General features: G+C 25.0%; 1 protein-coding gene across 1 annotated transcript; it reads right to left on the reverse strand.

The window, feature by feature from the left end:
• Nucleotides 1-3,845: 3,845 nt before the first annotated feature.
• Nucleotides 3,846-4,598, reverse strand: Phum_PHUM378310 (ubx domain-containing protein, putative; the record flags this gene model as incomplete). Its single annotated transcript, XM_002428340.1, has 2 exons — nt 3,846-4,117; nt 4,184-4,598. The coding sequence occupies 2 exons, from the start codon at nt 4,596-4,598 to the stop codon at nt 3,846-3,848; spliced, it is 687 nt and encodes a 228-aa protein (XP_002428385.1).
• Between the last annotated feature and the right edge of the window lie 11,002 nt (nt 4,599-15,600).

Consider the following 15,600-nt stretch of genomic DNA (forward strand, 5'->3'; position numbering starts at 1 on the left):
GTCAGCAACGACTAATTAAAAAATAAATAAAATTTGTACAATTATAATACTTTTTCCCACTAGTTTTACAAATGCGATATAATTTTATTTATGTATACATTATTTTAAAAAAACACTTATTAACCCTGTCCGACCATGGATGATGAGTAGAAGTAGCATTTGTTTTTTTTTTTAAAGAAACAGAAATAATTTCTAAAACAAATTCTCAATTAAGTTTAAGAGGAAAACAAAAGAAAATTTCATTCCACAAATAAATAAATAATAATAAACTGATATAAGACTTGGGTTGATATAGTTTTCTTGGAATTTTAAAATATTCCTTTGAATAATAGTAAAATTGCTAAAAGGAAAAAAGGCCAATCAATCAATCACAAACCCTTTTTATTTAAAACAACTGAATTTCGGAAAATTATGAGACAAATGGCACAAAAAAAATTTCAAAGAAACGTTACTGTACTATTTGGAATTGATAAATAGGCAGGCAGGTCACCAGAAAAAAAAAAAAGAAAATTGACTCAAAAGAAGCAATCGAAGAACTTGACCTAAAAGAAACTAACATTTATTTGGGACTAAAAAAAAAAAAACACTTTGACCTGGCAAATATGGCCATTAAGAAAAGGAATAAAAAATTATATTTTTGTCCGAGTACAATTAAATTTACCGCCAATATCGAATTGTAAATAGATTAGAGGCTACGGAGGAATATAACTTTGAAATAATTAACAAAAATTTAAGGTGAAAGGAAAGAAAATAATTTTCCTTTTTAGTTAGGTTAGATTGATGCATTTCTCAGATCTTTGGGCTTTCACAAATTTTAAATATAACTTTTTTAGAAAAGATGATGGAAAATAATGAAAACAGTTGGCAAACATGGATAATATATATGTTATAATTTACAAAAACTATTTTTTTACGAATGAAAGAACTCAGTTAAACCAAAATTTTTTAAATATTTATAATAAAAAAAAAAATAAAAAAAAAACAACTTCCGATACCGATGCGAAAGGTAAATTTTTTGTAAATCAAGTAACATTTGAGTTTGCAAAAGAGCCAATAAGAAACCATTCATTATTTAATTTTTGATTGTTCGATATTGAAACCCAACGCGATTTTTTTTGTGAAAAGACCATTACATAAAATGTAGTATAAATACCCTTTTCGATGAATTGAGGCAGTAATAAATAAAGATTAGTATAACTGAAGATTCCAGCCGATAAACCAAGATATTGAGACAAGAAACAATGAATTACATATGAAAATTGATCTAAATATATTTAATTTCCAAGGAACAAACATGATCGAAAAATAAACAGTAATATAAATTGTGAAACGTAAGACTAACATTACCAGAGTGTAAAATGAAAAATCAGATAAATTTTTCTCTTAGCAGGAAAAATCGGGGAAAATTTTTTTTTTATGAGATTCCGGTAAAAAGTGAACTTAATGAAATATAGAAGAGAAAAATATTTTTTGAAATAATTCACGGATTGAGAAAAACTAAAATTTTGATCATCTTTTCTGATTATGGACATGCCGATATTATTCTACAATGAATGGTTTCATTTATTAAATAGAATCTTTAAAAAATTAATGCGAAAACATATAAATAAATTATAAATACATACGGTATATAAATCCTCGTTTCAAATTAAATTTAATAATATTTATTTTTTATAATAATGATGATGATGAAAATGAAAATGATAATTAAATAAATATAAATATAATAATAAATTTGTAAATAATAGCATTTCAAAAAAAAAAAAAAATAAATAAATAAATAAAAGGCAAGTTCAAAGAACAGAAGATTAAATATTAAAAAAATTAGAACAAAAAAAAAAAAAAAAAAAAAAAAAAGATAAATTTATTGATACAGACTTTTTAAAATTGACAGTATACTACGGAAACTCATATTCCTGTTATCATGAATGACTTTTTGACTTTGATAACTCCAAAACTCGCGAGAAGTGCGTCTTTATTAAATCGACCCAAATTATTCTCTAATTATAATACTATATAGAATGAAAACCTAGGTTTACCTTAGGGCAAAATTAAAAATGATGATAGTAAACCAAAAAAACAAAAAATTGTCATTTATTTAAAGTATAAAATTTCAAATTCGAAACAACGAACTCGGTCTCATTTTTTTTCATATCATTCGTATTAATTCGAGACTCGAAAAAAAAAAAAGGTAAATTAAGTAAATCAATTCATTTTGTATTCTAAAAATATTTTATTAGTTTATTTTATTTTTTATTGAATTCTTTGTAAACTTTTGACCCTGAATTTAAACGAAAAAAGGAACTATATTTAAAAAAAAAAAAAATCTAACGAACTTTTTGTCATTAATAAAATAATTACATCGTTTCCTTCCTTTAGATGTTACCCTACATATCGCTACCTTATACCCCTCTCTTTGGCATATCAAACGCTATTCTATTTTGGGATCTTTTACAAACCCTTAATGATTTGAGACATTTTTATTCACTTGTTTTTGCAGAATCAGTCTGCAAAGCAGGTGCTTCAGTCTTACAGCATCGGAATGCAATTCTTGTTTTCCCTTTAAAACCGACAATAATGTACACTATAATTAACTAAAATATTGTTTTCGAACGAGCCGGGATTCCCACGACCATAATTTCACACTGATTTCTCTTATTACCTGTTTCTCAACGGGTAATAAAAAAGTTTCTTCGTCGCTCGGTTTCCATCGTAGAAAGCAAAAAAAAAAAAAAAAAAAAGGTTTTTATTTTCTTCTCTATCGACCGACTTCTAATTCTATCTATTGAACCTTTTAGTTGCTTTACACAAATCTTATAATATTACAAAATATTTTTCGTCAAGATTTAGAATTTATCGTAATTGAATTTTTCAAAGAAAGCACCTTTTTCCTACAGATTTTCAAATTCTCATTAAATATATATATAAGCGAGGCTGTCGATGGTAGCCTGTTTGCGATAAATTTTGTGATTTCACAAAATCTTACGTAATCGGATTCGATTCAACTTTCTTACTATCCTATAATAGATAAATTAATTACCTCATATTTCATCTCGTTTTATTTCATTTTTACTATCAGCAACCTCTTTTTAACAAAAAAAAAAAAATTTTTTTTTGAGCATCGCCTAGCACTTTACCAGCCAGAATCTTGCAGCTTCTCCAATGCTTTTAAAGGATAATAGATCTTTTTTTTAGTCCCTCTTATGAAGATACAAGCCTGTCTCTGTTGCACGAATCGAAACTGGAAACTCTCTCATTTCGAGGATTTGATCCGCGACCGTTTCTACACGGAGACCTTAAAGACCAATTTTCCCCTCTTCTTAGTCAACCCCTGCTACCTACCTTGGAAGACTCGAAAGCATCCATGTTCGAAACTTAACTCCCAGTGAATGCTTAGTTACCCTGTGAAATTCAATCCCAGAACCCGTGCCCTCAAAACATCCTCTATGCCTAGCCTTCGGTCAGTAGTTGAATTACAGGAGTGCACCACCACTTCCGGCTATTCCGTGGTTTATTTTCATTCTAATTTTTTTTTTCCTTTTTTTTTTCAAATTATATTTACCGCTCCACAAAAAATCACAATCGAATGTTTTAAAAGTAAATATATATATTTATAACTGGTTTTTACAGTTTTATAAATGTCTGCCAGTTTAGTTAGAAGCCAAACAAAATGTATCATTTGTCTAATAAATAATAAATTACCATGATTATGTCTTGAGATGCTATTAACACATATTTCCCTCGTCTACTATAATTAAAATAATTTTCTGTACGATTACAGATATATTAATGAAAATGATTAATCATTGTTTTCCATTGTAAAATTAATAAAAACAAATAAATTTTCAATTGCTTCTGACGGAACGACGCGATATGAAAGACAAAAGCCATCGCTTAAAACTTTCAACGAATTGACATAAACCCGTGAAAACGGCGATTAGGATATTTGATAAAAACTGCGGAGGCAAAAGTTTGAATTTATCCGGAGTGACTATTAGAATGGTAGACGTAGGACAAAGTTCAAGTTCGACTAAAGTTTTTCCTTCCTCTTCAGCAGTGAACACTTTCCTTGGAAATGGAATGATCATTTGAAACGGTTCTTTAACTTGAAGAGAATCTCTAACAAAAATTTTTATTTCTTTCAATTGAGAAGATTCCGGAAATTCGACCACCGCAGTCTCACCCCTTGAAAGTTTAAGCAAAATTTGTGTGAAATTATCAATTTTAGAGCGTTCATTCCTTTTTTGAGCCAATGAATCGTTTTTATGAATTTCCAAAGCTTCTTTTATTAATTTATATAATTCGTTGCGGGACTCAAAAGTTGATAAAACTCTTATCGGTTCACCGTCGTTGCCAATTATAAATAAACTGGGTACCGGTACCGCGCCGTAAATGGCCGAAAAATGTTTAAATGATTCGGACTGGAAAATGACGCGAAATGCTATGTAATCCTTCGCGGAAATCAAATTTTCTTCTTCTAAAACTTTTCGAAACTTTGCTGATTCATCGTCTTTGGCTTCGACAAAAACGATAAATGCAGAGGAAAAAATTTTTCGTTTAGAAATAGCATTTTGAATATCGCCTTCAAAAAATTTCATTACAATTGCATGCTAACACCCTTACTATAACCTGCTCTCTATCTATCTCTCTCTCTCTCTCTCCTTCTACCTCTAACCCCCACCCCCCTATTCAGAAGTTTTAAAAAACCGACAATATCTGTATAAAAAAAAAATGCTTACACTTATTTTTATTTTACAAATTCCCTTAATGACACGATTTATCACACAAATAAATATATTATCTTCTGCTAAAATTTAAAAGTCCACCATAGTATTATTTTATTTAAGGTCTATGGTTTTCGTGATTATAAAATAATTTGATTAATTTTACTTTGCAGACGTAAAGTTTTAATATCAATTTATTACATTTATACTCTATCGAAACTATTGTTATGCCACCGTACAAAAGTTATCGATAATATTTCAGCATTAAAATTCCTAAAAATTTACTCATGGCTTTTTAATATGTACACACGTCCTACATCATGAAAATATTAAATTAGAAAAGAAAGGGAGGGGGAAGAAAACAAAATAATTAATAACTTTGAATTTTCGGAAAAAATTAAAAATGAAAATGAAAAAATTAAATTTTTCGCCTTACACGTAATTCGTAATAAATGTTTCTTAAATAAATAATTTAAATATGCGAAATGAATAAATTGAAAGTAAAATATTAAAACTTGATTATTATTATTATTATTTTATTTATATTACAATTTCATACAATCTGCTTCATGGAATTTTCTACGCCTTAAAAAAAAAAACTTATAACATTATATTTATATATTAGTAAACCAAATTTAGGATTGTAAATATACATAAAGTGTTTTTACTTAATTAATTTCAGTTTTTATAATTTAAGATTCTGTCTGAGTTTTCTTATAAATCATAAACATTTTTTTTTTTTAAGAGAGAGAGAGAGAGAGAGAACAAGAAAATAGGTAGGAATCTTTACGCATGAATGATCGAATTTGCAAAAAAAAAAACAGATAGAATCGAAAAACATTTTTTTATTGCTAGGCATAGAGGATGTTTCAGATTTTGGGATTGAATTTTACAGGGTAACTAAGCGTCTACTAGAAGTTGCAGTAGAAACAAGCTTGTATCTTCATAAGGGGGGGGGGAAGGAATCTAGTACCTTTTAAAAGCATTCGGGAAGCTACAAGATTCTGGCTCTTGGAGAAGGTTGAAACTGAAATACAGATTAAACTCTCTCCAAAAGTGATGCAAGGCAAAGCTCAAAAAAAAATTTTTTTTTTTAAAGAATAAAACCTTAATTATTAATATTGTTCATTATTCACATGAATTATTTATAAAATAATAGTAAAAATAGTAAAAAATAATAATAATAATGTAACTAACTTGATTTTTTAAAGATTCAAATAAAATTCAATCAATAACTCAAATGGAAATTTTTATTTAGTTCGGTCAATTCAATTTAATAAAATTGTGTCACAGCAATTGTAGTCGTCAAACTTTAATCATAATTAAAAATTTATGATTTTGAAAACTAGTTTTAACTTGTTAACTTAAAAATTTTTTTTTTTTAAATCCGAGATTTATAGTATAATATCACCATCAGTTTTTTTTCTTAAATTGAAATCATTTAATTAACTTATTCCAGCTGTACAAAAAATAATTTCTAAATTTAAACTTTTACAATAAACAATATTTATTAATGAATTATCGGGGATTGAATATATTTAAAAATAAATTCTATTGCTAATCATTAAAATAAAAATTTTGTAAGCTTTTTACACGATATTTAAATGAAAAATTCTTTTGTTAAAATTACGTAGTATTATTATCAATATCATTTTGATGGTCGAAAGGGTTGCATAATTAATCCTTTTGACCATTAAAATGAAATTGATAAAATTTCAATATTAAATAAATAAACCAACTTTTGTTTTATTTGTAAACGAATAGTCTAACACCTGCCAGGAGAGAGAGAAAAAAAAAACATTGAAAGACTTTTTTTTTTTATCAGGATATTTTGCAGGCAATTAAATGAATAAAATCGCTACAAGTTAAAAATTTTAAATTTAATAATAGCAATAGTGAAAAAATGGTAGTAATTACGAAATAAATAAATATGTATACAATTTATTTTATAAACGTAATCAACAATAATACAAATGGAATTTCACGAGGCATAATAAGTCATACAAAATAAAACCAGGTATTTATTATTTCGCACATTATTTATACGAGAAAATTTTCTTACTTATGATATACGTATATAAGTATTTTAAAAATGAATTTGATTTATTATTACTATTATTATTATTGAAATTCGTAGACAGGTACGTGGAAATTTTTTCGATGGCATACCTAAAGAAATTAATTTTAATATACATAAAAATCCGCGATTAATGTTATAAATAACCTTTATTATAATAGTGATCAATTTTTTTTTTTTAACCAATAATTTAATTAAGAAAATAATTTAAAAAATAAGAAAATCGATACATAAACGATTTTAAATATCGTATTTTATAAATAAAATTCATCGACAATATTTTAAAAAAATATTATGACATAGATAATCGTGCCGAGACGCTAAACGACCTATAAACAGAGGTGCTTTTTTTTTTTTTTTCTTTTTCGAAATTTAATTAACTCCTCATCATTGATGACGATAAATTAGACACCAGTTGAGTTCAAAGATTTCTTTAAGGTTTATAATAATAAACAATGTCGGAATTTGGAGAGCGATAATTTGCAAACTTGCCATAAATATTATACTTTTGTAATAAATTTGATTTTTTTTTTTTTTTTTTTTTTGAAAGAATCTGACAATGTGCTAAAAAAAATGATCATAGACTTGCTCACATATATATTGCTAATAATATCCTATAAATATCTCAATCGCTTGTTCACATGAAAAAAAAAAAAAAAAAAACTACAATAGCAAACGTCAAATATATATGTGCATAAATTCATCAGATCGTTTAAATAAAACCGAATAATTCTTATAATTTTGACGTATAAATTTATGAATTGCGATATTAAAAAAAAAAAAAAAGGCAGTATTATGCAATTTTCCATTAATTGTTTAAGCAAACCGCAGTAACTATGATTAAAAAAAAAGTTGTCAACAAAATTAAAAAGAAATATAGTTTCCTTTTGCAAGCACAACACTAAATCATTCTATTTAAGTCTTTAAATTTATATATACATAAATTTTTAATATGATTTTAGTGTCAAATACACAAAAATATCATTGACATAAAATACCGATAAAGACAATTCCGGGATAAATAAATTAGGGAATCAAACACAGTAAAAAAAACCCCACAAAAGCAGGTTTACTACCTATTAAAATAATTACATATGAATAATGTATATAAATATATAAAAATAAAAATAATGCTTTTTACACTTTTAAACCAATTTTTTTATACAGGACAATAAAAATTTGATTTTTTTTTATTTTTTATCGTAATTTTTATTTCTCGCGATACCGACGAGTAAAACACGGAAAAAGAAAAAAAAAATATTTTCCGATCAACGCGATCGGAAATCGCATAACCAAAAAAACCAAAATCAAAAAAAATTTTATTGACCGGCATTTAAAAAATAAAACGCAAACTTTCGTGAAATCAAATTTATTTATAAAATAAAAAAGCATAATATTATAACACAAAAATATAAAGGTAAATAAATAATTATAAATATCAAAGAATAAAAAATATAAAAACGTTTTCATTCACTTTTTTTCATTTATTTAAATAACAAATTCATATACATGAAAAAAAGTCAATATTAAATTTAATAATTTATAAATAAAATAATTTTTATATTTCAAATAATCAAAATAATAATAATAATAATAAATTATTAAAATTTTATCAATTATTTATTATTATTTTATTTTATGTTGTTTTCTTCTTTTTTGCTTGTAATTTTTTCTTCGAACGCACAAAGAATTTTTTTTTTCTTTTTTTTTTTAAATTTATTTTTTTCTTCTTCAAATGAGATAGAGAATTTTTTTTTTTTTTTAACATTTAAATTCATTTTAGCGATTTCCATGTTTATTTTGTTTTCATAATATTTTTTCCCGTTCCTTTTTTTATAGTTATTTTCCTGGCATATTCTTTTTTTTCCCGTAATAAAACAATTTATCTACATTTTTTTTTCTCCCGCATTCTTTTTTAAATTTTTCTTCTTTTTTTTTTTGGATTGAAAAAAGAAACTCCAGTTCAATGTAAATTTTCAATTTCTTTTTTTTTCCCTGATTTTTCCCGTGACTGTTAAAAATTTTCAATAAGTTAGGCGATTTATCAAAATATACTTGTAGAGTATATATATATATATATATATATATATATATATATTAATTATAGGTTTCATCTTCTTTTGTAATTGTATACTACATTTTGAGGTCAAATTGAGTCCACGTATACAGTGATCGTCGCTTCCTGCCCTAAAGTAATAATGCATACAAATATATAAAATTAAATCATATTACAATGATTGACCTCCACCTTTTGCATTTTTTAAAGAAAATTATGTACAACGGTAATAATATACAAATCCATTGTTAGAAAATTTGATGAAGTTTCAAAGTAAAATTATCCCTTCTGACTTGTCAAATTTTAAACATATTCAGGCATTTTTATGTACTTTTTTTTTTTTCTTCATAATTTGCACTGTTGTTTGCTTGCAAGAGGTAACACGTTGTTTTATTTAAAAAAAAAAAAAAAACTTTAAATTCGGCCACAAAATACTCGTATTTTAAATGTCAAAATATTGTCAATAACTTAAAGAAAAAAACTAACACTATACAATTTATTGTTTAAATTTTTTTTCAACAAATATTTTATTACTTAATGTGATTCCTTTTTTTTAAATAAGTAAAATATACTTTATTGCAATATCTAACAAAAAAATATTAATTCACTTTTCTTTTCTTTTTTTTTTAAGGTGATTTCAACTGAGTAACGACAATGTTATTATCGATGAGCGCCTTAATATTTGAAGTTAGGCAAAATATATTTATTTAATTACTTGTATTTAACAAAAAAAATAACAAATTCGATAACGTTTTATTAAATGAATAAACGATTTGAAAAATTTACGGTGTATCATTAATGAAAATCACTTTAAAATTTTTTTTTTAAATAATTAGGGGAAATATATAGCCGGTAACTAAAATTAAACAAATTGATTATATTTTAATTCTTGAATTTAAATTTACGACAATTAAAACGCATTTAGATCACAATCTTTAATTATATATAACATTATAAATAAGTCACTTAAAATGATAGGTAATTATAAAAATATATGAATTTTACAAAAAGAGGCCGTGTAAAGACAATTTAAAAATTATTTGAATTGTTCGGTAATTTTAATTTCAAATAATTTTTTACTTTTAATTGAAAAAAAAAAAAAAAAAAAAAAAACAAAAATCGAAAAAACTTTTTAAATATTATATTTTTTCACTAATTTAAACAATTTTTTAATAAAACAATCAAAATATTAATTTCAATTGCCTTAAGTAAGCACGTTTAAATTAATTTATTATATATTTTAAAAAACACTTTTTTAATAACATTCCGTATTATTTTATTTTAGTTGTTGTTACGTTTTAAATTAAAACAAAAAACGAATTTTTTAAAACAAATTATTGTTTGAAAATAATTTCACGCATATATACATATATAAATCACAAAATAAAAAAAAAGTTAAGGAGTAAAATTTTGCACGAAAAAAACCCGAAAAAAGTTCGACAAGAAATTTAAACAATTAATCAACCCGATACCGGAAAAATTAAATGAAATATAAAATGATTATTATTTTTTTATTAATAAAAAAAAAAAATTAATTTTACCTTTACATTCTATTTCAGATTCATCTGTGTTGTCTCCACAATCATCTTCTCCCTCACATCTCCAGGTAAGTGCAATGCAACGACCATTACCGCAACGAAATTGCCTTTCGGAACAAACATCTGCAAAATTAATTTATTTATATATATAATAATTGATAAAATATTCTTAACATCCTGTTAAATCCTCAGGATAGTTTTATTTAACGTCACTATATAGAGTAATAACAAAATATAACTATATAAAGAAATGTGTGTTTGTGTGTGTGCGTAGACAACAAAAAAAAAAATAAAAAATAAGAACAACCGAGGAAATTCCACAAATTAAATATTATTACCGTGTTTTATAATGTGACAATGCGACCGTAAATACCAATTAATTTGGTTTTAATTTCACATTTATAACAATTATAATAATTTACCTAATAATTATAATTTAAAGGGAATCTTAAAAGTTAAATTCATTATTATTGTACATCACATTCCACTGAAATTAAACCAATTTGATTTTGTGACCTTCTATAAATGACATTTTCTAATTCGATTTTACATCCCATTTGGGTTACAATCTAATAAATACAAAACTTTAAAAATACCTCTTTGCCTTTCAATTTTTAAAAAATTTTCACTTATTCAAAAAAAAAAACCAAAATAAATAAAAATAATAAATTTTTAAAATTTATTATTTTATCCCCATGGTAAATCTTAACAAGTAAATTTTACAAGAAAAAAAAAAAACCTGAACCCACGCAATTATACATTAAAAATTAAATTTTTCTTAAAAATTTTATGATATGATTTACAACTACTACAACAAGGTTTTAAAGGTTCAAAAATTCGTACCGATTTTAATTTGTAAAAAAAATTTTACTATATTTTTTAGCACGGGATTATACTAATTAGACTCAAATGTTTTTAAATAAAAAAAAATTCTAACAGTGCAAGAATCGTCAATATATATAGATTTGTCCACAACAATTTATTTAAATTAATTTAAAATGAGGGAATGTGTATACTATAAAATTTTTAACGATTAAGTTAATTATTTTTAATTTACCAGTAATGCAGTTCAAATTTCACAAAACGTTAACAAATGAGTTCCCTTTCGTAAAAAAAATTAAATAGACTATAAATTTTGGGTGAAGATAAAATATTGTCGTCAACACACACACACACACACACACACGCACGCAGTCAATTTTTTTATAACGCGAAGTCAAAATTGCGACAACCCTTCTGTAAGACTAAACTTACATCTCGGTAAAAGTACAAGTCAAACCTGTAATCAAACTACTCGGAAGCTAGGTATATAGAGGATCTTTTGAAGACGGGGGTTTTGGGATTGGATGTCCTAAGTTGACTAGGCGTACGCACGGGGCTAAACTTCAACATGGATACCTTGGGAAAGTTCGAGGTAGCCAGGTTTACTAAGGAGGAGAGAATCGCCTGAACGGGATTCACGTCTCTTGCTCGATTTTTATCGGGAAAAGATTTCACCCCGTTTTTAGTATGAATGCGTACTCATCTTGACCAACGTAAAAAAAAAAACTTACATTCTTTCACCAGTACAATGGGAGAGACAGATAAAAGAGGTAGGAACGATGGCAGCATTTCGGAATTATCTCACACGGGTAAAGGGGAGGAAAAAGTTCTGTAAAATTTAACAAGAATTGTAGCGGATACTTCCGGGAGCGGGAGTACTTCCGGGTGGGGTAGGGTATCTAACTTGATTTCATAGGGGAAGATTTCGTCTCACTCGTAATCGTAAATGTATAATCAAGAATTTCTGACTCGAGGAAACATTGCAGCTGATACGCAGAATTAAACTCCCACGGTCTTACTTAATTACTAATCAATTTATCTTACAGAATTATACGACGCATTTAGTCACCTCAGAGTTAGAATACATACATACTGTCATGGTAATATTAAAATATTTGGTAAATTTATTACTCAGTGAAAAACTGATAAAAAAAATTAATTGATGCACTAAATTCAAATACATTAGTAAGCGAAAATAAGAATATTGACTAGTTGCCTAATCACGATTTAAAAGGCGTAAAAAAAAATGTTAAATTTTCTTAAACTATTAGAACTTGATAAAATTCATTTAATCTGATTTTTCAAAGGTGTGCAAGGAAAAGCTTATAAAGAAGGTAAGAAATTGTTCAGGTCCCTATAGAAAGGTTCTAATAGATCTGAAAAAGAAAAACTACAATTGAAAACGAATGTGAATAAAAGAACCAAGAAGGCATTGAACCGATTAAAAGAAATCGAGTAAGACGATTAATATCCCACATCGGAGAAGATGAATGTTAAAAAATATCATTTTGGTTATCGTTAGAAAATCCTCCTTTAGTTTAATTATTATATAGTATTAAAAATCTTTGATTTAATAAAAATAATTTATATTGTCTTCCAATTTCTATATGACTCGCTTCGAATACGTCAGGGTTGTACGATTAAAATCTGAGTTTCCCAAAGGGCGGTTTCAACTTTTCGCGTTGTAGGGGGAACTAAGTTTGATTTGAGCAATCAACGAATCATAATTAACGATATTATTAAACAAGCGTTATAATTTTAATTTATAAAATTAGTTTTTGCGAGCAAAAAAATTAATTAATAAATTATTAATGCAGTTATGTTAATATATATATTATATAATAATATTTAACTTTGAAAAAAATTTTTTTTTTAATGACAATAATGAGCGAAATTTGCAAAATTTTTTAGAGATAATTTTAAAAAATGTGAACGAATTTGATTTTATTATATTAATAATATATAAATATTAATATTTAGAAATTAGTTAAAAAAAAAAAAAACAAACAAAAGTTTTCTATAAACATAAATTTAAACTTAGTAAAAAGAAAAACAACAAAGTTTTTGTTTTTTTTTTTTTTTTTCATTTTAGAACAATTTTTTGAAATTTTTCCAGAAATATATACATATATATATATATATATATATATATATATGTATGTGTGTGTATGTGTGCGCGTGCGTGTGTGTTTATATCTTTAAAATTTTACATTAGTTAATTAAAAAAAAAAAAAAAAAAAGTGATTTTCATAAGTTGTAATTTAACGAAAATGATTTAATTTAAAAGAAAAAAAAAATCGTTAAATCCATAGAGTAATAAGAAAAAATTTTAAAATTTCGATTTACGTACAAAAAATACGTATTCGTGAACGAATTCAATTATTAACTTATTTTGCGTAAAATTAATGAAAAATTATTTTTTAATAAAACTTAATAACTCTGGGTTTTTTCTTTAACCGATTATAAATTATGTTTTAATATATGGAGAAAAGATTTAGAAATTTTGACAATGTTTTCAAATCAAGGTCAAATTAATTTTAATTATTCCATTTTAAAAATTCATAATAAAACTATTAAAAATAATTTTATTGTTTTAATATTTACAAATTAAAAAATAGATAAATAAATAATGAGAGAATGATTTATGATGCAAATAGTTAAACTATAAGGTTGCACCATCATTTAATTCAAGTTTAAAAAATTAGGTCAAACAAACAGGTAGTTTATTCCAGTTGCACAATTATTTTTTTATTTTATTTTATAACAATTGTAATATATTTTCAAACTTTGTAAATGATTTACTAAATGATTTGAAAACAATTCGGACAATAAAAAAACCCTTAAATCATTTTGTTATAAAAATATCTATGCACCCATTTCACTTTTTATTCATATTATATCGGGGTTAAATAAAAAAAAACTCGATTGTAATCAGTGTGCTAATAAAACGCGACACACACACACATACACATGGCTTTCGGTCATTCGCCCTTAAAAAAAAAAAAAAAGAAATAATTAAAAATATTTGAAATGATAATAATATGAAAATTAAAGGGGATTCCTACCGTCGGCGCGTGCCACCATTGTTTGAGTAGACGTTATAAATCCAAAAACAAGTAACATGACTAAACTTTTAACCCATGTTTCGGAACTAAAATCTGTTTCGATCCAGAGTGCAAAATACCGAGCCATGCCACTTTAAGTATAAACCACTTCTGTCACTTCACTGCACGTCATATAGCGTCGAACACTTACACGGAATCATATCGACATATTAAATTATAAAATTTTATTTAAGAACCGACGATACTTTTTAACCGCACATTGATTGAAAACTATTTTGTTTTATTAAGTAATAATAGTAATTAATAAATTAAATAAATTATTACATAAAAAAAAAGGTATACGGATAACCACACCTGAATTATAAGTTACTGTACACTAGCTTCGTTTTCAAACCCGGACGGCGGTTGTTAAAGAGCGGTTGCGCACGCATGCGCCAAGTGGCCTGACATCGGGGAGAACTACGTTCGTTTTAACATTATAACAGCTGCTCAATGTAAAACAAAAAAAAATTTTTTTTTGCTAACTTTGCGCAGAAATTCACTTAAAATTTAAATTTAGCATTTGCTAGAAATAAAAATCCCAATTTTTAAAAAAAACCTATTTTATTTATACTTATCTTTTCTTTTTTTTAAATTTATAATAATTAACCTTTTTATTTAATTTGAATTAATCTTAAATGGTGAGACGACAAACATTTTTTTTAACTTTGGTTTAAATAGAAAAATATATGACTTTAAAGATATGTAACAAAAAAAAAAAAAAAAAGTTATCGGACAACAATTGAAAGTTTAGAATAATTAGAAATTAATATTAAAAATGTTATCTTTTTAATTATATTATGTAAAAAAAATAATATTCGAACAGTGTTAAAATGATTTGAATCTTCTTTTTAAGTAATAACGAATTTTTGACACGCAACAATAAGCAGTAAAATATAAAAAGAAAAACTATTATTATTATTATTATGAAATAATAAAAAAATGTAATTTACCTATATTTTAATAAAATGAAATAATTCATTTCGAATAATAATAATAATTGGGAAAGACATTAATAATAATATTATTTTTATTTTATTCCCTAAGAATAAATAATATTATTAAATTTTTTTTTTTTTTCATTTATCCTAATAAGGAGGTATTTCTATTTTTATTACTTTTAAAAAAAAATGTCAACAAATGTTAATAATAACACGGATAATAATTTCGAAATAATTAAAATAGACATTTTATGATGTAAAACGTTTTTATAATTTCTCAATATTTAATATAAGAAACATTTTTTGTTGTAAAACATTTGTGTTTGAGATGAATAAAA

This window comes from Pediculus humanus, genomic scaffold (genome assembly GCF_000006295.1).
Source record: "Pediculus humanus corporis 1103172107855 genomic scaffold, whole genome shotgun sequence".
Taxonomy (NCBI): domain Eukaryota; kingdom Metazoa; phylum Arthropoda; class Insecta; order Psocodea; family Pediculidae; genus Pediculus; species Pediculus humanus.